This window comes from Nomascus leucogenys, chromosome 18, assembly GCF_006542625.1.
Source record: "Nomascus leucogenys isolate Asia chromosome 18, Asia_NLE_v1, whole genome shotgun sequence".
Taxonomy (NCBI): domain Eukaryota; kingdom Metazoa; phylum Chordata; class Mammalia; order Primates; family Hylobatidae; genus Nomascus; species Nomascus leucogenys.
The window spans coordinates 87,867,402-87,890,901 of NC_044398.1; the positions used below are offsets into that span (position 1 = coordinate 87,867,402).

Sequence of the window (23,500 nt, forward strand, 5' to 3'; positions counted from 1 at the left end):
TGAACCCCAAAGCTATTTCTCTAAACAACCATAAGGGGCCCTGCCCTTACAAGGTTGGATGTCTGACTGTTCTCAGCTCCAGCCAGGGCCCAAGGCCAAGAGTCTGCCCGGTGCAGTCCGACACCCTCTGACTAGACAGCCTGGGTGCAGAGCAGGGTGCAAGGTCCCTGTAAAGATAATGCTGGGAGAGGTTGTGGGACAAGATGTTGCTCAGGTAGGGAGACGGGACCATGCTGGTGAAGACACCAAGGCCTCCTGACCTCTGGCTTCATCCTTCAGTCTCTGAACAGATTCCAGGAGATTCTCTTTTTCATCAAGTTCACTTTCCAGGAAGGCATTTCTTTCGATGGCCTGATTCAAGCGCTGCTCAAAGTCTTCGAGAGACATGATCGTGGCGCTGGGGAAGAGAAAAGCAGAGTTATCCAAGAGGACAAACCGCGACATCCCTTCAGCACCGCGGATCCAGGAGGTGTGAAGGGTCAGACACACCTGGGCACAAGTCCCAGCCCCAAACTTCCTAGATGCCACAGAGCAGGCCGAGTCCCTTAACCCCCTGGGGCATGGGCTCTTCACCTGCAGAATGGGACTCATCATAGCTCTTGGGGTGCACAAGGCTGTCGTGAGGACTAAATAAGATGCTGCCCACACAGCAGTCAGCAATAAGCCAAAGCCCTATCAGGACTGCATGTGGCATTTGGTGGTTTGAGAAGAGCAGTACGCTCTGTCTTCTCTTGCAAGCTCGCAATGCCAACCAGCATTAAAAATAATCTAATATGACTGGGCATGGTGGCTCATGCCTGTAATCCCAGCACTTTGGGAGGCCGAGGGAGGTGGATGACCTGAGGTCAGGAGTTCAAGACCAGCCTGGCCAGCTTGGTCAAATGGCAAAACCCCGTCTCTACGAAAAATACAAAAATTAGCCAGTTGTAGTGTAATCAAATCCCAGCTACTTGGGAGGCTGAGATGGGAGAACTACCAGGAAGCAGAGGTTGTAGTGAGCCGAGATTGAGCCACTGCACTCCAGCCTAGACAACAAAGTGAGACTCCATCTCAAAATAATAATAATAACCTAATAAACACATACGATAACATGATTTTTTTTTAAGACACAGAGTTTTGCTGTGTCTCTCAGGCCGAAGTGCAGTGGTACAATCGGAGCTCACTGCAATTTCAAACTCTTGGGCTCAAGCAAGCCTCCCGCCTCAGCCTCCTGAGTTACTGAGATTACAGGCATGAGCCACTGTGCCGGGCATAAGATGCACTTAGGCAGGTAGAAGACATCATATTTAACCTCTCAGTGGAAGTTCAAAATGCCCAGTACCAGCCCAGCTGCCCTGCTCACAACCACTTCTTGTGAAAGGCATAGACGCTGTGGTAAAGGCACTGCCAAGTGCTGTAAGAAAACAATGTTTTAATTCTTGGAAAACCACCTTCTCTGCACCTCAGTTTTCTCTCTTGCAAAGCAAGGGTAGTAGATAACAGTACCTTCATGCAGGGTTGTGGTGGGGGAGGGGTGGCAAGAAGTCATACAGGCCAGGCACGGTGGCTCACGCCTGTAATCCCAGCACTTTGGGAGGCTGAGGTGGGCAGATCACTTGAGGTCAGGAGTTCAAGACCAGCCTGGCCAACGTGGTGAAACCTCATCTCTACTAAAAATACAAAAATTAGCCAGGCATGATGTTGCACATGTGTAGTCCCAGCTGCTCGGGAGGGTGAGGCAGGAGAATCGCTTGAACCCATAACGTGGATGTTGCAGTGAGCTGAGATCACACCACTGCACTCCAGCTTAGGCAACAGAGTGAGAATGTTTCCAAAAAAAAAAAAAAAAAAAATCCTACAGGAAGCACACAACAGATGTTTTACACATAAGCACACATCTATAAATGTCAGCAATTTTTATTATTGACGCTGTGTCTGTCCCCAGACCTTTCACATCCTGCTAACTCTATCCCACAGTGGTTAGAAGTACGTGTTTGGAGAGGAACCCAGGAGTTAACACCCAGCTCCTCCTCCACCTAGAACTCACTGAGTATCATTGGGCAACTTGATCTCCTTCATCCTCAGTTCCTTCAATCACCAAATTAATAACTGCACTGCTTAATGGCTCCATCAGTTCATTTATTCAACATATCCTACTAGGTCTGGATGGAGTAATACAAGTACCTACCCTCACGGGGTCTTTAGAAGTAGTGGATAGGATAAAGTCACCACAGTAACAATTAAAAACAACAAAGGGACAGGCACAGTGGTTCATGCCTATAATCCCAGCACTTCGGGAGGCCAAGGTGGGAGGACCACTTGAGGCCCAGGGTTCAAGACCAGCCTGGGTAATATAGAGAGACACTGTCTCTACAAAAAGAAAAAAATTAGCTGTGCAGGATGCGTGCCTGTAGTCCCAGCTACTCAGAGGCTGAGGTAGGAAGATTGCTTGAGCCCAGGAATTCAAGGGTACAGTAAGCCATGATTATGCCACTGCACTCCAGCCTGGGTAACAGTGCCAGACCCTGTCTCAAAAACAAAAAACACACTACTACCAACAACAAAGGGATAATAATTTGGAGTACAATACCAGAAACAGTTAAACAACCCTAAAGTTGACATATCAAACAAAAAAGATAAAATATTCACATAATAATATGTAGAGTACAGAAAGCTTGCAGAAATGCAGACATACTGAGTATATAAAGAGGAAGACCCAATATCACGCAGAAATTAATTCTCTACAAGTTAAACTGATAAATTTAACACCGTCTTAATAGGTTTCTACTGGGGGAATAAATTGGACTGATTTGAAAGATCCTGTGACAATGAAACAAGAATGATCAGAAGAGCTCTGTAAAAGAGATCAGGGAACTAGCTCTACCAGAGAGTCAGAACACACTACTATAAAGCCTCAACAATGAAGAATCAATGGTTGTAAGAACAAAGGAACCAAAGGTCCAGAAACAGACAAGAGTTTAATTTATAATAAAGGTGGATGACACATCATTGGCAGAAAGATGGCAGGTTCAGTTCTAGTTTTAGGGACCACTGGGTACCTACCAGGAAAAAATTATTAGATTCGTACCTCATACTCCAACTGAATCGAAAATTGTAACTCATTATTTGGTCAAAATCTATTTTGCTTCTGGAATGCTAGGGAACTGGGGACCAGCTTCAGTGGCTTTTTTTTTTTTTAGATGGAGTTTCGCTCTTGTCACCCAGGCTGAAGTGCAGTGGTGCTCAACCAGGCGGAGTGCCACCTCCACCTCCCGGGTTCAAATGATTCTTCTGTCTCAGCCTCCCAAGCAGCTGGGATTACAGGCACACGCCACCACATCCTGCTAATTTTTGTATTTTTAGTAGAGACAGCATTCCACCATGTTGGCCACGCTGGTCTCTAACTCCCAATCTCAGGTGATGCATCTGCTTCTGCCTCCCAAAGTGCTGGGATTATAGGTGTGGGCCATCACGCCTGGCCCTTCAGTGGCATTTCTGAATTTCCCTGCAACCTCAACACCCTAGGTTTAAGTCATCCTTTCACCTTTTTTTTTTTTTTTTTTTTGAGATGAAGTCTCACTGTTGCCCAGGCTGGAGCGCAATGGCACAATCTCAGCTCATTGCAACCTCCGCCTCTCGGATTCAAGCAATTCTCCTGCCTCAGCCTATCAAATAGCTGGGATTACAGGTGCCTGCCACCATGCCTGGCTAATTTTTGCATTTTTAGTAGAGACAGGTTTTCACCATGTTTGTCAGGCTGGTCTCCGACTCCTAACCTCAGGTTATCCGCCTGCCTCGGCCTCCCAATGCTGGGATTACAGGCATGAGCCAATGCACCCAGCAATCCTTTCACCTTCTTATCTCAACCTCCCGAGCAGTTGTGACCACAGGCACAAGCTACCATATCTGGCTAGTTTTTATATTTGTTTCTAGAGACGGGAGTCTATGTTGCCCAGGATGGCCTCAAACTCCTGGGCTCAAGCAATCCTCAAGCCTCAGCCTCCCAAAGTACTAAGATGACAGATTACAGGCATGAGCTATCTCATCTGGTGTGAGTATTTACTTTCAAATAAAGGTCAGCATGATAGTTGTAAATGGAGTGAAAATTGCTTTATGTATTTTATATGTTGAAATTCCTTCTACTAATGTATAAAAGCATATTTAGTGCCTGTAATCCCAGCACTTTGGGAGGTTAAGGCGGGTGGATCACAAGGTCAGGAAATCCAGACCATCTTGGCTAACACGGTGAAACCCCATCTCTACTAAAAATACAAAAAAATTAGCCGGGCATGGTAGCGGGTGCCTGTTGTCCCAGGTACTAGGGAGGCTGAGGCAGGAGAATGGCATGAACCTGGGAGGCAGAGGTTGCAGTGAGCCGAGACTGTGCCACTGCCCTCCAGCCTGGCCAACACAGCTAGACTCTATTTAAAAAAAAAAAAAAAAAAAAAAAAAGCATATTTAGTGTAACAGCAAAAGATTGCAATAATTTGTGACTATGAAAGCTGTTAATTTCATGTAGTTATTGAGAACCTGAAAATATTTGAATAGGGAAACAGATTTTCAGTAAATATGAATATTAAGAGATATACTACAGATAACTAAGAACATATCCTTTTCGAGCCAAAAAATGCTTTAAAAGTCCATGGAATTGACTGGGCACAGTGGCTCATGCCTGTAATCTCAACGCTTTGGCAAGCCAAGATGGGAAGATTGAGTCCAGGAGTTTGAGACCAGCCTGGGAAACACAGTATGACCCCATCTCTTTAAAATAAAATTTGTAAGTTGGATTGGGTGTGAGAGCTAACGGCTATAATCCCAGCACTTTGGGAGGCCGAGGTGGGTGGATCACTTGAGGTCAGGACCATGGTGAGACCCCCATCTCTACTAAAAATAGAAAAATTAGCCGGGCATAATGGCGCATGCATGTAGTCCCAGCTACTTGAGAGGCTGAGGCAGAAAAATCATTTGAAACTGGGAGGGAGGCTGCAGTCAGCTGAGATCGCACCACTGCACTCCAGCCTGGGCTACAGAGCCAGACTCTGTCTCTAAAATAAATAAAATAAAATGAAAAATCTATGAAAAAGAGTAAAACTAGATTAAATCTATTTGAATTTCTGTAAAACTTTTTGGCATCTTAGTACTCATATGAAACAAAGTGACCTTTAGAAAATGTATTTAATTTTTAGTTATTTCCAATTAGGTCCTGCACACTTTTCAAGGTTATTCTTATACAAAGTGCCTCTCCTCAGTTAAAAGTGAGTAGTTTCGTTTTAGGGACGTATAGAAGGACCATGAGAGCAATCAAACAGCTGATGGTGCTGAGAAACTCTTGTTCTTGGAGAAGACTGTCAAACGTTCTAAACATAACTATTAAACTTGCACAAAACTGTAACATTTTCAAGTCTTTAAAATAAAGCTTTGCAGCCTGGGCAACATGCAGAAACCCAGTCTTTACAAAGAATACACAAATTAGCCAGTCATAGTGGCACATGCCTGTAGTCCCAGCTGCTGGGGAGGCTGAGGTGATCCTGCCACTGCACTCCAGCAGGGGCGACAGAGAGAGACCTTGTCTCAAAACAAATATATAAAACTTTGGTGCCCTAGAACTTTATTGATTCTATAACGGTGAACTGGGCTTCTACCTCATCTGATTTTTAACACTAAACTATTCAGCATTTGGCCAAATTGTATTAACAAAAATAATGCATGTTTAAGGCCGGGCGCGGTGGCTCACGCTTGTAATCTCAGCACTTTGGGAGGCCGAGGCGGGCAGATCACGAGGTCAGGAGGTCGAGACCACGGTGAAACCCCGTCTCTATTAAAAATACAAAAAATTAGCCGGGCGTGGTGGCGGGCGCCTGTAGTCCCAGCTACTCGGAGACACTGAGGCAGGAGAATGGCGTGAACCCGGGAGGCGGAGCTTGCAGTGAGCCGAGATTGCGCCACTGCACTCCAGCCTGGGCGACAGAGCAAGACTCCGTCTCAAAAAAAAAATGCATGTTTAGCACAAAAATAAAAATAGAAAAGGAAGAAAAAATAAAAATACTAGAAGAAAACACAGGCTAATTGCTTTATAAACCTTGGAGTGCACAAGGCCCTTCTAACTATGACTAAGAAATCTGACTACAAAAAAATCAAATACCAGCCCGGCAAACATGGTGAAACCCCATCTCCGCTAAAAATACAAAAATTAGCCAGGCATGGTGGTGGGCGCCTGTAATCCCAGCTACTCAGGAGGCTGAGGCACGAGAATCGCTTGAACCTGGGAGGCAGGAGGTTGCAGTGAGCTGAGATCGTGCACCTGCACTCCAGCCTGGGCCATAGGGCAAGACTGACTCAAAATAAAACAAATAACTTCTGTATAATAAAATATACATCAGACAAAGCTGGAAACAAATGACAAACTCCCAATACTGTCCATTCATGTCACAGACAAATATAAAAAAATCTCCTAGAAATCATGGAAAAAAAAAACAACGAACAACCCAATTTTAAAATATGCCAAGGGCCGGGCATGGTGGCTCACGCCTATAATCCCAGCACTTTGGGAGGCCGAGGTGGGCAGATCACCTGAGGTCAGGAGTTCAAGATCAGCCTGACTAACATGGCGAAACCTCATCTCTACTAAAAATACAAAATTAGCTGGGCGTGGTGGTGCATGCCTGTAATCCCAGCTACTGAGAAGGTTAAGGCAGGAGAATCGCTTGAACTTGGGAGGTGGAGGTTGCGGTGAGCCGAAATCGTGCCACAGCACTCCAGCCTGGGCAACAAGAGCAAAACTCCGTCTCAAAAAAAAAATAAAAATAAAAATTAGGCCAAGGTCAGCTGGGCATGGTGGCTTATGCCTGTAATCCCAGCACTTTGGGAGGCCGAGGCAGGCAGATCATCTGAGGTCGGGAGTTCAAGATCAGCCTCACCAACATAGCGAAACCCCTTCTCTACTAAAAATACAAAAATTAGCCAGGCATGGTGGCAGGCACCTGTAATCCCAGCTACTTGGGAGGCTGATACAGGAGAATTGCTTAAACCCAGGAGGCGGAGGTTGTAGTGAGCTAAGATCATGCCATTGCACTCCAGCCTGGGCGACAGAGCAATACTCCATCTCAAAAAAATAAAGGCTAGCCAGGCACAGTGGCTCACCCCTGTAATCCCAACACTTTGGGAGGCCGAGGCGAGCAGATCACAAGGTCAGGAGTGTGAGGCCAGCCTGACCAACATGGTGAAACCTCATCTCTACTAAAAATACAAAAATCAGCCGGGCGTGGTGGCACCCACCTGTAATCCCAGCTACTCAAGAGGGTGAGGCAGGAGAATTGCTTGAACCTGGGAGGCGGAGGTTGCAGTGAGCCGCGATCACACCACTGCACCCTAGCATGGGTGACAGAGCAAGACTCAGTCTCAAAAAAAAAAAAAAAAAAAAAAAAAAAAAAATTATATATATATATATATATATATACACACACACACACACACACATATACATACATACACACACATATATATGCACGCCAAGATCAACAGAGTTCCTAAAGAAGGAAGTCAAACAGCTCTTAAGCATATGACAATGAACTCAGAAATGCACTTATTTCTTACCTTTTCAATTAGCAGAAGTCTAAAGTTTGAAAACCACTCTATTAGTGAAGCTATTTGGGAAACAGGGACTCACATATATAGCTAGTGAGAATGTAAACTTGTACAACCATATAAATAACTGAGCAATATCTATCAAAATGACATACGCGTATATCCTCTGACCTAGCAATTTCACTTCTGGGAATTTAGCCTACAGATATCCATCGTGCAAGGCTGTTCATTACCACAACGCTTATCACTGCAAAAGAACAGAAATACAACAGATATCCATCCATGGGGGACTAAATTACTAGGGTATTATTCAATACCAACCATACAATAGAATATTATGTATTTGAAAAAAAAACAAAAACAAAAACAAAGAATGTTCTGTCCTAATAAGGAACGATATTCAAGCTCTATTGTTATGTGAAAAAGCAAGATGTACAACAGTGTGTGTAGGATGCTCTTCTGAGGAAGAAAAAAACGTTGGGGGGGTAATGTCTTTTTATTTGCTTGAATTATTAAAGAAACGCCAACCCCTTTGTATATTATTTTTGAACCGTGTGGATGTACTACTACCTCTTTGGGTAGACTGCATCATTGACCCTGATTCTTCACTCCTCCCTGTGTCCACACCCTTGCCATGGCCTCATTGTGGGTAGAAAGTACTTACCCACCCTTTGACTTAGCTTGGTCATTTGATTTGCTTTGATCAATGACATAGAGGTGGAAATGATGGTATGCCAGTGGTTTGCCAGAAGTCAGAATGTGGCTTTACATATGAAATCTATAGTATCTTATGCTATTGTATGTGAAGCCAGGGTAATCAAGTCATCAAGTCATGACGGTACTGGTATCATAATTCACAAATTGTACACTGGATGAAAATAGATAATCCAGAATTAGATCCCAGAATATATGTGAGTTTAACACGAGCGCTCAGTTCAATTCAGTGAAAAAAGACTGTTTGGCTGGGCTTGGTCACTCACACCTGTAATCCCAGCACTTTGGGAGGCCAAGGCAGGCAGACCGAGCCCAGGACTTTGAGACCAGCCTGGGCAACATGGAGAAACCCTGTATCTACAAAAAATACAAAAATGAGCCAGGTGTGGTGGCACATGCCTATAGTCCCAGCTACTCAGGAGGCTGAGGTGGGAGAATCACTTGCCCCAGGAGGTCAAGGCTCCAGTGAGCTGTAATTGCACCATGGCACTCGACTCTGAGCAATGGAGCGAGGCCCAGTCTCCAAAAAAAAAAAAAAAAAAAGACAGTGTGTTTAATAGTGCTGGCACAACTGGGCTATCCACCTAAAGAAAATAAAATTGAACTTGTATCTTATACTAGATACAAAAATAAATTCACTGCAGATTAAGAAATAAGGATACAAAAAATTAAACAATTAAAAAATATTGCAAAAAAAAAAAAAGAAAACACACATGAACAATCAAGATCCAAGGAGACTTCCCCAGTGAAGTCTGCAAAACTAGAAGATATTTTAAAAAAGACATAACTGATGACCTAAAAATGAAAAATATACGTATAAAAAAATTTTTTTCAAAAGAGAAAAAAGGAAATATTTGTATGGAAAATGATACCACAGACAAAGTCAACAGACAAAAGATTACCCTGGAAAAAATTATTTTCAATGAAGGAGAAAAGATTAGTAGTAAAAATATACTAAGGGCCAGGCACAGTGGCTCATGCCTGTAAACCCAGCACTTTGGGAAGCTGAGGCAGGTACATCACTTGAGGTCAGGAGTTCGAGACCAGCCACTCCAATGTGGCAAAACTCCATCTCTACTAAAAATACAAAAATTAGCCAGGCGTGGTGGGGGGGCGCCTGTAATCCCAGCTACTTGGGAGGCTGAGGCAGGAGAAACACTTGAAGCAGGAAGGCAGCGGTTGCAGTAACCTGAGATCACACCACTGCACTGCAGCTCCAGCCTAGGAGACAGAGCAAGACTCCATCTCAAAAAACATATATATGCAAAGAACTCCTACAGATTGACAAGAAAGGAATTTCCACTTCTGGTAAGGACAAGGGAACCTGTATCAGATCAAACCTTGTATAAATTCTGAGTAAAATGTTTACAACAACGATCTCAGTGCATTGGCAGGAACTGGAAAACGCTTAGAAAAACAGAACAAGACTGGGTGAAGTCTGCATCTTTACAAGATTTTTGCCTAAAGCTCCAGGGATAGAAATCTATCACCATGGCCCCCCCCCCACATTCTGAATATAGTATCTTCCCACATCTCTGGCCTCCCCCGAACCACACGTGCACAGAGCAGACACAAAGCAGCCCAGTTACGGCTAAAAAAAAGCAAAGAGATTTCAGCTACTGCCCATCAAAGGGGAGACAGAATTTAGGCTGTAAGCTCAGCCAAGTAAACCATCTAAGAAAACCAAATAAATCAAGAACATGAAAGAATTCATCATCTCTGGCTGGGTATGGTGGCTCAAGCCCCTAATCACAGCACTTTCGGAGACTGAGGCAGGCAGATCACCTCAGGTCAGGAGTTTGAGACCAGATTGGCCAACACAGCGAAATTCCATCTCTACTAAAAATACGAAAATTAGCCGGGTGTGGTAACACACATCTGTAATCCCAGCTACTCCAGAGGTTGAGGCAGGAGAATCACTTGAATCTGGGAGGTGGAAGCTGCAGTGAGCAGAGATCACACCACTGCACTCCAGCCTGGGCGACAGAGCAAGACTGTCTTAAAAAAAAAAAAGAAAAGAAAAAACTAATAGTCTGTGGGAAACACCACTCACACTGCCTACAATACAACCCCAAAGTTACTGAATGTGTGGAGTATAAAGAAAATGTGACCCAGATGTTGAAAACTGCACAAAAGGACCTCAAAGCAGCTCTTACAATTATGCTCAAGGATGTCAAGAAACCTCAATAGAACAGAAATTATAAAAGAACAAACGCAAATCCTACATCTGAAAATACAATATATTGAAAATTCAACATTTCATCGGCTTTAATGGCAGATTGGAGAGACAAGAGGGCATCTATCAACTTGAAACTGGATAAACAGAAATTATTCAATTTGAAAAATGAAGACAAAATAATTAGGGAAAAAAAAAAGAGAGCCTTAGGAACCTGACAATATAAAAAGGTTATGTGTACAGATGGTGTCCCAGACGGACAGGAGAAAAAGAATGGGGCAGAAAAAAACTCTTTGAGGAGGCCGGTGCGGTGGCTCATGCCAGTAATTCCAAAATTTGGGGAGGCTGAGGCAGGAGGATCACTTGCTCCGAGGAGTTTGAGGCTGCAATGCACTATGTTGGCACCACTGCCCTCTAGCCTGGGTAACAGAGCAAGACCCCTAAAAATAAAAAAGAAAAAACATCTGTGCTTTTTTTGTTTTTTGCTTTTTTTTGTTTTTGAGACAGAGTCTCGCTCTGTCACCCAGGCTGGAGTGCAGTGGCGCAATCTCAGCTCACTGCACGCTTCGCCTTCGCGGTTCACGTCATTATCCTGCCTCAGCCTCCCGAGTAGCTGGGACTACAGGTGCCCACCACCAAGCCTGGCTAATTTTTTGTATTTTTAGTAGAGACGGAGTTTCACCGTGTTAGCCAGGATGGTCTCGATCTCCTGACCTCGTGATCTGCCCGCCTCAGCCTCCCAAAGCACTGGGATTACAGGCGTGAGCCACCGTGCCCAGCCACATCTGCGACTTCACTGTATATAATTCATATATAAATTTTTTAAAAGCAAGTGTTCTTATCCAAAAAAAACTGCTTGGCTCAGAGTAATTTTTCTGTAAATGTTAGTCATTATCATTCTGCTAAACCACAGAACATCAGTTAACAATCACTGGGCTGGGCGCGGTGGCTCACACCTGTAATCACAGCACTTTGGAGGCTGAGGAGTTTGAGACCAGCCTGGCCAACATGGCAAGACCCCATCCCTACTAAAGATACAAAAATTAGGGAGGTGTGGTGGCAGGTGCCTGTAATTCCAGCTACTCAGGAGCCTGAGGCATGAGAATTGCTTGAACCCAGGAGGCAGGGGTTGTAGTGAGCTGAAATCACGCCACTGTACTCCAGCCTGGCGACAGAAACTCCCCGTCTCAAAAAAAAAAAAAAAAAAAAAAAAAAAAAAAAAAAACAAAACAAAAAAACAACTGTTCTTTGAACAAGCTTCCTTCCCACTAGGGGCTTAGCACAGGCTTGGTGTTCTGTCTGGAATGTTCTTGTCTCACACCCCTCCTGGGATCATGGCTACTCATTCCTCTGGTCTTAGCCTAAATAGCATTTCCCCTGGTAAGGCTCGCCTGATGCTCCCAGGCCAACAGCCAAATTAATATATCCTATTACACACCCCCACAGCACCCTGGGCTGCCAGCCTTGCTGCTGTAATGAAATTGCACTTCTTCGACTACTGTCCATTTCCTCCCGGGCACTAAAAGCCAGAAGGGCACTGGCTTTGTTCTGCTCACTGCTGAGTTCCCTATACTCAGCACAGGGCCCGGTACCCAGCTGCTGGGGACAAAAAGCAGAGAGGAGAGTCTCCCCCTCGTGCCTTCCCCTTACCCCCATACCGCTTGGCTCTTTCCAGGTCGTCGTTTGCTTGCTCCAGCTCTCTGATGTATTTCTGCAATTGGTCTTTAATGGCTTTGGTCTGCGCGAGGTCATCCTCCAAGGCTGAGATCTGCCGGTAGCCTTCAGAGTGCTGCACTTCAAACTTCTCCTGAAGGACAACACAGACACTGAGTGAATGACTTAAGACTTCTGAGAAGGCTAGATGCAGTAGCACACGTCCACCTGGAGTCACAGCTACTCGGGAGGCTAAACTGGGAGGACTGACTGAGCCCAGGAGTTAGAGGCTGCAGTGAGCTATGACTGTAACACTCCACTCCAGCCTGGGCAACACAGCAAGACCCTGTGTCTTTTTTTTCTTTTGAGGCTGAGTCTCATTCTGTTGCCCAGGCTCGAGTGCAGTAGGGAGATCTTGGCTCACTGCAACCTCTGCCTCCCAGGTTCAAGCAATTCTCCTGCCTCAGCCGCCCGAGTGGCTGGGAATACAACCACCTACCGACAATACTGGCTAATTTTTACATTTTTAGTAGAGATCGGGTTTCACCACATTGGCCAGGCTGGTCTTGAAGTCCTAACACCTCAAGTGATCTGCACACCTCGGCCTCCCAAAGTGCTGGGATTACAGGTGTGAGCCACCACACCCAGCCTGACCCTGTCTCTTTATGAAACTACTCCTCCCACCACACTCCCTGGGGGTGGGGCTCCAGGCTTTCTGTTCCACACTCCCACCAAAATCAGGAGACAAGCCAGGCTCAGTCAACAGAACCTTCTCTCCAAGTGACGTAACGTGGTGGGAACAGGCAGGTGTCATTCAAAGCAGGCACAACGGACCAACTGTTTTAATTATGTCCTGAGTGCCTCTGCCCCCTGAGCACCTTGAATCTTGCCTACTCTCAACAGGGTTGAGATTCCTATAGCCCCCAACATTCTTCAGACAAATCATTCTACCCAAGGTGTCCACAGCCAAAGAAAGCCACATAAACCTCTCCAAGCCTCATCCACAGGGCAACATGGGCCTCCTTCACACACATTATCAGTGTATTACAAAGAAAGTCACCAGCCCGGCCCACAGAGACCTGGCCTCTACAAAAAATAAACACTAGCAGGGCATGGTGGCCCTCGCCTGTAGTCCTAGCTACTCAGGAGGCTGAGGCGGGAGGACCATTTGAGCCTGAGAAGTCGGAGCCGCAGTGGGCTGTGAAGGCACCACTGCACTCCGGCCTGGGCAACTCCCTGCTGCCTCCAAAAGAAATCATAACGACGTCCATTGTTTGTGCCCACAACCATGGTTGGGCAGCATGAACTTGGTTTTAAAACAGTCGGCCATTCTGAATTTTTGATCCAGGACTCCCCGTTGTGACATAGAGAAAAAAGGAACAGTTTGATCTATTGGTTATTTAAAAACATAAAGACAGGCCGGGTGCAGTGTCTCACATCTGTAATCCCAGCACTTTGGGAGGCTGAGGCGGGCGGATCACCCGAGGTCAGAAGTTTGAGACCTGCATAGAAAACATGGTGAAACACGGTCTCTACTAAAAATACAAGAAAATTAGCCAGGCATGGTGGTGCGTGCCTATAATCCCAGCTACTCAGAAGGCTGAGGCAGGAGAATCGCTTGAACATGGGAGGCGGAGGTTGCACCACTGCACTCCAGCCTGGGCAAGAATAGCGAGACTCCATCTCCAAAAAAAAAAAAACCCAGAAAAAGAAATAAAGAGGGAGAAAACGAGGGGATAAAATGGGGGAGAGAGAGGAGAGAGAAAGGGAGAGAGATCTATGTTAATTACCAAAGGAACAGTCCAGCACACTTCTCAATGATTCCCTGTTGCCAGCTGCAGCAATAACATCCATTACATACTTATTCTGCGCCACCTCCAGGCTAAGTACACCACCTATGTTGTCTCATTAATCCCACTTCGGAGACATGAACACTGAGGCTCAGTTATCTAACTAGCCCAGAATCAACTGGTAGCAAATGACTGAGCCAAGATCAAACCCCAGCCTCCTGAGCAGGTGTCCTTAAGCAATTATGCTAACCAGCCCCAAACCATTTCAATCCAGATCACCTGCCCACTCCCGTGCTCTCGATTCTGTTCCAGCTCCGCTTCCAAATTACTTTCCTTCACCAAACACCCAAAGCCAGGTGTGGTGCCTCATGCCTGTAATCCCAGCACTTTCAGGTGGCAGAGGCAGGAGGATTGCTTGAGCCCAGGAGTTCTCGACCAGCCTGGGCAAGACTCTGCCGCTACAAAAAATTTGAAAACAGCCAGGCGTGGTGGCATGCACCTGTAGTCCTAGCTACTTGGGAGGGTGAGGCAAGAAGACTGCTCGAGACCAGGAGGTTGAGGCTGCAGTGAGCTATGATCACGCCACTGCACTCCAGCCCAGGACACAGAGTGAGACCACGACACTTGAAAAAAAACGAGCAAAAAAAAACCCCCAAAATCACCAGTCTGGCAACATGGCGAAACCCCGTCCCTACTAAAAATACAAAAAATTAGCTGGGCATGGTGGCGGGCGTCTATAATCCCAGCTACTTGGGAAGCTGAGGCAGGTGAATCTCTTGAACCCAGGAGGCGAAGGTTGCAGTGAGCCCAGATCGTGCCATTGCACTACAGCCTGGGCAACAAGAGCAAAACTCTCTGGCGGTGGTGGGGGACTGGGAGGGGGCGGGCAGGCAGGCACACTGACCAACTGTTTCAATTATGTGCCTCCCACCTCCCCGTCCCTTGAGCACCTAGAATCCTGCCCACTCCCAAACCTGGTTCCTACAGCCCCCAACAATCTTCAGACAAATCATTCTGCCTAACGTGTCCACAGCCAAAGAAAGCCACATGGACCTCTCCAAGCCTCATCCACACATTATCACCGTATTACAAAGAGTCACCAGCCTGGCCCACAGAGCCAGACTCGGTCTCTACAAAAAATAAAAATTAGCAGGGCATGGTGGCCTCGCCTGTAGTCCCAGTTACTCAGGAGGCTGAGATGGGAAGACCATTTGAGCCTGGGAGGTTGAAGCTGCAGTGAGCTGTGACTGCATCACTGGCACTCCAACCCAGGCAACAGAGTGAGACCCGGCCGTCTCAAAAAACAAAAAAACAAAAAAAAAGGAATCTCAATGACTTCTGTTGTTTGTACCAACAATGGGAGAGCAGCATGTACTTGGTTTATACAACAGTCAACTATTCTGAATTTTTGATCCAAGACTGTCCGTTGTAGCATGGAGAAAAATAGAAGGAACATTCCAATCTCTGGGTTATTTAAAAACAAAGACAGGCCGGGAGCAGTGGCCCACACCTGTAATCCCAGCAATTTGGGAGGCTGAGGCAGGTGGATCACCTGAGGTCACAAGTTCGAAACCAGCCTGGACAACATGGTGAAACCCCGTCTCTACCAAAAATGCAAAAAAAATTAGCCGAGTGTGGTGGTGCGTGTCTATAATCCCAGCTACTCGGGAGGCTGAGGCAGGAGAATCGCTTGAACCCAGGAGGCGGAGGTTGCAGTGAGCAGAGATTGTGCCACTGTTCTCTAGTCTGGGCGACGAACAAGACACTCCGTCTCAAAACAAACAAAGAAACAAAAAATAAAGGAGGGAGGAGGAAGACAGAGGAAGGGAGGGGAAGAGTGGGGAAAAGAGAGTAGAGGGAGGAAGGGAAAGGGAGAGAAAAGGAAAGGAGAGGAGAGAGATCTTGTTAATTACCAAAGGAACAGTCCAGCACACTTCTCAATGATTCCCTGTTGCCAGCTGCAGCAATAACATCCATTACATGCTTATTCTGTGCCGGCCTCCAGGCTAAGTACACTTCCTATGTTGTCTCGCTTAATTTCACTTCAGAAACATGAACACTGAGACTCAATTACTTAACTAGCCCAGAGTCAACCGGCAGCAAATGACTGAGCCAAGATCAAACCCCAGCCTCCTGAGCAGGTGTCCTTAAGCAATTATGCTAACCAGTCCTAAACCATTTCAATCCAGATCACCTGCCCACTCCCGTGCTCTCTCATTCTGTTCCTGCTCTGCTTCCAAATTACTTTCCTTCACCAAACACCCAGAGCCAGGTGCAGTGCCTCATGCCTGTAATCCTGGCACTTCAGGTGGCAGAGGCACACTAGCCTAGGCAACATAGGAAGACTCCGTCTCTACAGAAAATTTAAAAACAGCCAGGTGTGGTGGCATGCACCTGTGGTCCTAGCTATTTGGGAGGCTGAGGCGGGAGGACTGCTTGAGGCCAGGAGGTTGAGGCTCCAGTAAACTATGATCATGCCACTGCATTCTAGCCCAGGCCAATGCTTTAAAAAAAAAAAAAAAAAAAAATCACCAGCCTGGGGCAACATGGCGAAACCAAAACACAAAAATTAGCCCGGCATAGTGGTGCACGGCTGTAGTTCCAGCTACTTGGGAGGCCAAGGCGGGCAGATCACTTGAGGTCAGGAGTTTGAGAACAGCCTGGCCAACACGGTGAAACCCCCATCTCTACCAAAAATACAAAAAATAGCTGGGTGTGGTGGCATGTGCCTGTGGTCCCAGCTACCAGGGAGGCAGGGGAATCACTTGAGCCCGGGAGGCGGAGGTTGCAGTGAGCCAAGATTGTGCCCCTGCGCTCCAGCTTGGGTGACAGAGACCCCATCTCAAAAAAAATCAAAACCGAAAACACAAAACACCCATCCTAGATTCTACAATCATGAGAGAAAACACTTCCCACAAGAAAGGCGCAAGGTCTAATTTAAAAGTTAAAAATAAAAAAGGCCAACTCCTCTTTACTCAATCAAGTAAACAAAGGCGTTGCTAGAAAGTCCGGATGCACCCAGGAGGGTGATGTAATGGTGCCTAGGCCAGAGAGGTGTGGTGAGAGCCATTGTGCAAGAACACTCCAAAGAAAGAACAAACAGATGATTTACAGCGTTGGAAGGATGGGTAGGGCGGAACCACATCTCCGCTGCCGCCCGCACCACCCTCCCCATTTCCTAGCTGTAAGCAGAGAATTATCTGCACCCAGCAAGTAGAGGCAGACCAGGCCCTGTTCCCAGGCGTGGCTCTCATCGCCTCACACCCTTTATTTGGAAATATCTCCAAATAAAACAGGCTCTTAAGTCATTAACCTAAATTCAAACGCAGCCTCCAGGAGGATGCAGCAAGTGGGCTCCACTGCCTGCGTTAGCGATTCAGAGATCTCCTCGGAACCTGAGGACATGAAAACCTGTTGCTGAAATGTTGTGCTGCCATTTGGGGCTAATTCGAATAAGCTGTCAGCTGATGGGGGCATCAATAGATGCTCTGTTTGGTCCCTTAAAGGCTTTTTCATTCAACCCGTGATGAATAAGCCAGTTGTTAAGAAGTCCGGCCCAGCTGAATATATTTCTCTTAGGTGACTGACAAATACTTGCTGGTGGCAGGGTCCTCATTATTCCAAGGTACCGTGTTTCTTCGCTGTGCTGTGCGCTCTGAGTCTCCTGCATCTGACATGTGGTTGGAAATGAAGGAGTCTCTTGTAGATTCAAGGGTTGTCTTTTTTTTTTGAGATGGAGTCTTGCTCTGTCGCCAGGCTGCAGTACAGTGGCGCCATCTCAGCTCACTGCAATCTCCACCTCCTAGGTTCAAGCAATTCTCCTGCCTCAGCCTCCTGAGTAGCTGGGATTACAGGCGCACACCACCACACCCAGCTAATTTCTTTTAGTAGAGACGAAGTTTCACCATGTTAGCGAGGATGGTCGCGATCTCATGACCTCGTGATCTGCCTGCCTCGGTCTCCCAAAGTGCTGGCATTACAGGCATGAGCCACCACACCAGGCCCAAGGGCTCGGTCTTGAAGCAGAGAATTACTTAGTAACTGCTTGATATTTTACTCAGGATCCATAGAGGGCCTGTTATCCTCTCCAAACTGCAGTTCATACCACTAAGCTTCCTCCTACCCAGCTTTTCAACCCAGAGTCCCCTTCAATTTAGGAACTATAATCAGCCAGCGCAGTGGCTCACACCTGTAATCCCAGCACTCTGAGAGGCCGAGGCAGGTGGATCACTTGAGCTCAGGAGTCCTAGACCAGCCTGGGCACATGAACCCCTGTCTCTACAAAAAAATAATAAAAATTAGCCAGGCATGGTGCGGCAGGTGCCTGTAATCTCAGCTGCTTGGGAGGCTGAAGTGGGAGGATCACTTAAGCCTGGAAGTCAGAGGTTGCAGTGAGCTGAGATCGCACCACTGCACTCCAGCCTGGGTGACAGAGGGAGACTCCGTCTCCAACAACAACAACAACAAAAAGAACGATAATCATTCCTCATTGCGTGTAGCAGGTGTTCAGCTGTTAACAAATGGGTGAAGTGGGCCAAGTACAGGGAGAGGCAGAAGTGACATTAAGCTCTCGGTGTCAGGGATACAGGGATTGGGGGAAACTTGAGAATGTGTGTTCTAAGCAACCACTACTCAGGTTTTTTATTTTTTATTTTAACTTTTGCTCTGTCACTCAGGCTAGAGTGCAATGGTACAATCATAGCTAACTGCAGCCTCAACTTCCTGGGCTCAAGCAATCCTCCTGCCTCAGCCTCTTGAGTAGCTGAGACTACAGGTGTGCACTACCATGTCCAGCGAATTTTTTATTTTTATTTTTTATAGAGACAGAATCTCACTATATTGCCCAGGCTGGCCTTGAACTCCTGATATCAAGTGATCCTCCCTCCTCAGCCTCTCAAAGGGCTGGGATTACAGGTGTGAACCACCATGCCTGGCCAGAAATCCATCTTTTTACAGGAAGCTTTATGATTTTGATGGATGAGAATATTTATAATAAAAGGCAAGTAGGGTAAATATTATTGGTAGAGCCTAAGTGGTGGTGGATACACAGGTATTCACTGGAAATTCTTTCAGCCTTATATGCTGGAAAATGTTCATGGGGAAATGCTGAACAAAAACCCCTGAAGGCTGATCAAACAACACTGATGGGGCAGATGGATCTGCAGACAGCCAGCTGCACTCTGTGGTCTCCAAAAGAAAGCTTCAGCTTCACTGCCCACCTTCGATGTGTCTGGGACCTCTCCTCTGCCCTGCCCCATACCCCCAATCCATTTGCTGGTCCCACATCCTTTCCTATACATTAGTAAAGCTGGGCTTGCCAAGGTCCACACGACACCCATTCTTGTCCACGTCTGTGATGGGTACAGATCAACTCTCCTTCAGCCCCATCCCCCAAGCACCAAGTGTCAGCAACACACACACACCTGCAAACACCCTCCACAAAGCCTCCCTCAACCCATGCAGTCCTTTCTCTTTTTTTTTTTTTTTTTTTTTGAGACAGAGTTTTGCTCTTGTTGCCCAGGCTGGAGGGCAATGGCGCAATCTTGGCTCACCACAAACTCCGCCTTGCGGGTTCAAGTGATTCTCCTGCCTCAGCCTCCCAAGTAGCTGGGATTACAGGCACGCACAACCACGCCCGGCTAATTTTGTATTTTTAGTAGAGACAGGGTTTTATCATGTTGGTGAGGCTGGTCTCAAACTCCCGACCTCAGGTGATCTGCCCACCTCGGCGTCCTGAAGTGCTGGGATTACAGGTGTGAGCCACCGCACCCAGCCAGTCCTTTTTCTCTTGAAAGCCTTCCACATCAGAGTTCTGTGACTGAGCTCCACGTCCCCAACTGCTTCACGGCATTAGGTTTGTCTCCCCAAAGAAGGCAACCAGCACTTCCCCTTTCACCGTCCATCACACCTAGCCCTGGGCACACACAGTTTTGACTCTTCCATGAAGCAGCTCATCAAAATGTACATGGGGAGTTTAATGAGGAAAAAAAAAAAAACCACACACAGACATGCCAGGGCCCTACCCAGACTTACTGAGAAATGGAATCTCAGAGCAAGGCAGGGAGATGGGGATGGGGAGAGAGGGTTCAGGCCTGTCGGATGTTTACGAAGCTGGCCCAGTGATGCTGGCTGGCAGCAGGGCTGACAGCCAGTCTCTGGGGCATGGGGTTGACTTAGTGATCCCTTGCTGAGTCCTACAGAATGTACAGAAAGCATGGTCTTTACCTTTCAGAGCAATGGGTCTCCAGATACCTGGCTGTGTCTAGAGGTGCTTTTGGTTTTCACCACCTTGGAGGTAGGGGGAATGCTATTGGCATCTAGAGGGTGGAGGCCAGGGATGCTGCTAAACATCCCACAATGTGGCCAGGTGGGGTGACTCACGCTTGTAATCCCAGCACTTTGGGAGGCTGAGGTGGGCGGATCCTGAGGCTAGGAAATCGAGGAGACCATCCTAGCTAACACAGTGAAACCCCATTTCTAGTAAAAAATACAAAAATATTAGCCAGGCGTGGTGGCAGGCGCCTGTAGTCCCAGCTACTCAGGAGGCTGAGGCAGGAGAATGGTGTGAACCTGCCAGGCAGAGCTTGCAGTGAGCCGAGATCGCGCTACTGCACTCCAGCCTGGACGACAAAGCGAGACTCCGTCTCAAAAATACAAAACAAACAAACAAAAAACCCACAAAGCAAACCTCAGTCCCTCCCAATGGAGGATGATCCAGGCTCAAATGTCAACAGCAGCCAGGTCGAGAAACCTGCTCTGAACTGGCACAGTCCAGCAGTCTTTTGTTAATGAAGGAAATGTTCTACAGCCCCTCTGTCCACTAAGGAAACTCACTGGCCACACGTGGCTCCTAAGCATTTGAAATGTGGCTACTATGACTGAGGAATTAAGTTTTTATTTTAATTCATTAAATTTCAACAGCCAAATGTAGCTAAGGGCTACAATATTGGACCTGATAATATTACTCTGGCAACACCTCCATATCCTAAAAATGTCTCCCTGGCCAGGTGGTGGCTCATGCCTGTAATCTTAACAATTTGGGGCGCCAAGGCAGGAGGACTGCTTGAGTCCAGGAGTTCAAGACCAGCCTGGGCAACACAGCGAAACCCTGTCTTTATAAAAAATACAAAAACTAAGCAGGCATGGTGCCGCATGCCTGTAGTCTCAGCTAGTCCCGAGGTTCAGGTGGAAGGACTTTGGTTTTTTTTTGAGACGGAGTCGTGGTCTGTTGTCAGGCTAGAGTGCAGTGGCGCAATCTCAGCTCACTGCAACCTCCACCTCCGGGTTCAAGTGATTCTCCTGCCTCAGCCTCCCAAGTAGCTGGGACTATAGGTGTGCACCACCATGACCAGCTAATGTTTGTATTTTTAGTAGAGACAGGGTTTCATCAAGTTGGCCAGGATGGTCTCAATCTCTTGACCTCGTGATCAGCCCACCTCGGCCTCCCACAGTGCTGGGATTACAGGTATGCACCACCACACCCGGCCCAGGTGGGAGGACTGCTTAAACCTCAGAGGTCCAGGATGCAGTGAGCTGTAATCCAGCCACTGTACTCCAGTCTGGGCAACAGAGCAAGACCCTGTTTCAAACAAAAAAGTCTCCCTGCCATGTGTCCTATAAAATCGGTGTAGACAACCAAGAAAGTCCATGGGAACATGTGTGTGACTTGCTTCTCAAAGCTCCACCCATCATGGATCCCCTGAGGTCAGGAGTTCGAGACCAGCCTGGCCAACATAAAACCCTGTCTCTACTAAAAATACAAAATTAGCCAGGCATGGTGGCAGGTGCCTATAATCCCAGCTACTCAGGAGGCTGAGGCAGGAGAATTACTTGAATCTGGGTGGTGGAGGTTGCAGTGAGCCGAGATGGCGCCACTGCACTCCAGCCTGGGCAACAAGAGTGAAACTCCGTCTCAAAAAAGAAAAAACAAAAAAGCACCACCCACTAGAGGCACAAAGAGTTCAAAGATCACATCTGCCCCACAGGCCCTTCCAGAGATGAGCATGGGCCTAGGGTCTGGAGTCCCTCATTGTAGGGTTCCTTCTTCCAGCCAAGCATGCCATGCCTATGTTGGAAGCCTGTCTACACCTGAGCACACTTCCTCTCAGCCCCTCACCTTGATGGTTTCCAGCTCCATGCGAAGGCGGTTATTTTCGGACAAGAGGTCTCTGTTCCTGGTTTCAATTTGTTGCAGCTGCGTCTCCAATTCAGCTTCATATTCTCGGCTTCCCTCCTGGAATTCTCGGAGTTCCTCTTGCGTATTTTCTGCCCTACAGCAGAATTGTTAATCGTCACGTCATAATTTTTTTGAAGACAGTCTCGCTCTATCGCCCAGGCTGCAGTGCAGTGCTGCAGTCTCGTCTCACTGCAACCTCTGCCTCCCAGGTTCAAGCGATTCTCCTGCCTCAGCCTCCCAAGTAGCTGGGACTATAGGCATGCAGCACCACACCCAGCTAATTTTTGTATTTTTAGTAGTGACGGGGTTTCACCATGTTGGCCAGGCTGGTCTCAAACTCCTGACTGCAGGTGATCTGCCCGCCTCGGCCTCTCAAAGTGCTGGGATTACAAGCGTTAGCCACTGTGCTTGGCCAAATTCAAGGAACATTTTTTAAATATCAAGCCTGAATTACCTTTAAGTCAAACTAGAATAAAGAAAGTAGGAAGGTCTAGTTACAGTGGCTCATTAAGAATTACTTGAGGCCAGGAGTTCGAGACCAGCCAGGGCAACATAGTAAGACCTCATCTCTACAGAAATGTGTTTAAAAATCAGCCAGGCATGGTGGCACACGCCTGTAGTCCCAGCTACCTGGGAGGCTAAGGCAGGAGGATCACTTGGGGGCCGAGGGGTTGCAGTGAGATAGGGTCACACTTGTGAAGAGCCAGTGCAATTCAGCCTGGGTGACATAGTGAGACCCTGACTCTAAAATAATTTTTATTTATTTATTTGAGATAGAGTCTCGCTCTGTCACCCAGACTGGAATGCAGAGGTGCGATCACAGGTCACTGCAGCCTCAACCTCCCAGGATCAAGCAATTCTCCCATCTCAGCCTCCCAAGTAGCTGAGACTATAAGAACATGCCACCACGCCTGCTAATTTCTGTATTTTTTGTACAGATGGTGTTTTGCCATGTTGCCAGGGCTGGTCTCAAACTCCTGAGCTCAAGTGATCTGCCTACCCAAAGTGCTGGGATTACAGATGTGAGCCACTGTGCCTGGCCCTAAAATAATTTTTCAATAAATGAAAGAAACTAAGAGGACTGGAATAAAGCCTCTATGTACAAATTATAAAGACCCATTAGAAATAAAAACAGTGCCAAAGCAAACACACACAAACACCTCCCAGATATGAGCACTGACCAAAACACGAGTTTCAAATCTTAAAATCTGCAGCAATATATTTTGCTAGGCATAGGGAAAAGCTCTTTCCCTGTGCAAAAAGAACTTACCAGATGTGGCATCTAGGAACTGATAAAAACCCTTCTATAAAATAAGATGGACACCAGGCGCGGCGGCTCACACCTGTAATCCCAGCACTTTGGGAGGCCCGAGGCAGGTGGATCACCTGAGGTTGGGAGTTCGAGAGCAGCCTGACCAACATGGAGAA

The 23,500-nt window shown here is 46.9% G+C and overlaps 1 protein-coding gene across 2 annotated transcripts in view; it reads right to left on the minus strand.

The window, feature by feature from the left end:
- NDE1 (nudE neurodevelopment protein 1) overlaps nt 1-23,500 on the minus strand; it is a 58,291-nt gene that overhangs the window by 12,480 nt on the left and 22,311 nt on the right. For both annotated transcript variants that reach the window (XM_030798039.1, XM_030798038.1), the window contains exons 3-5: nt 22,013-22,166; nt 12,112-12,260; nt 261-397 (exon numbers count right to left, since the gene is read on the minus strand). In XM_030798039.1, the coding sequence (XP_030653899.1) occupies nt 261-397; nt 12,112-12,260; nt 22,013-22,166 (440 nt within the window). The remainder of the gene's footprint in view (nt 1-260; nt 398-12,111; nt 12,261-22,012; nt 22,167-23,500) is intronic.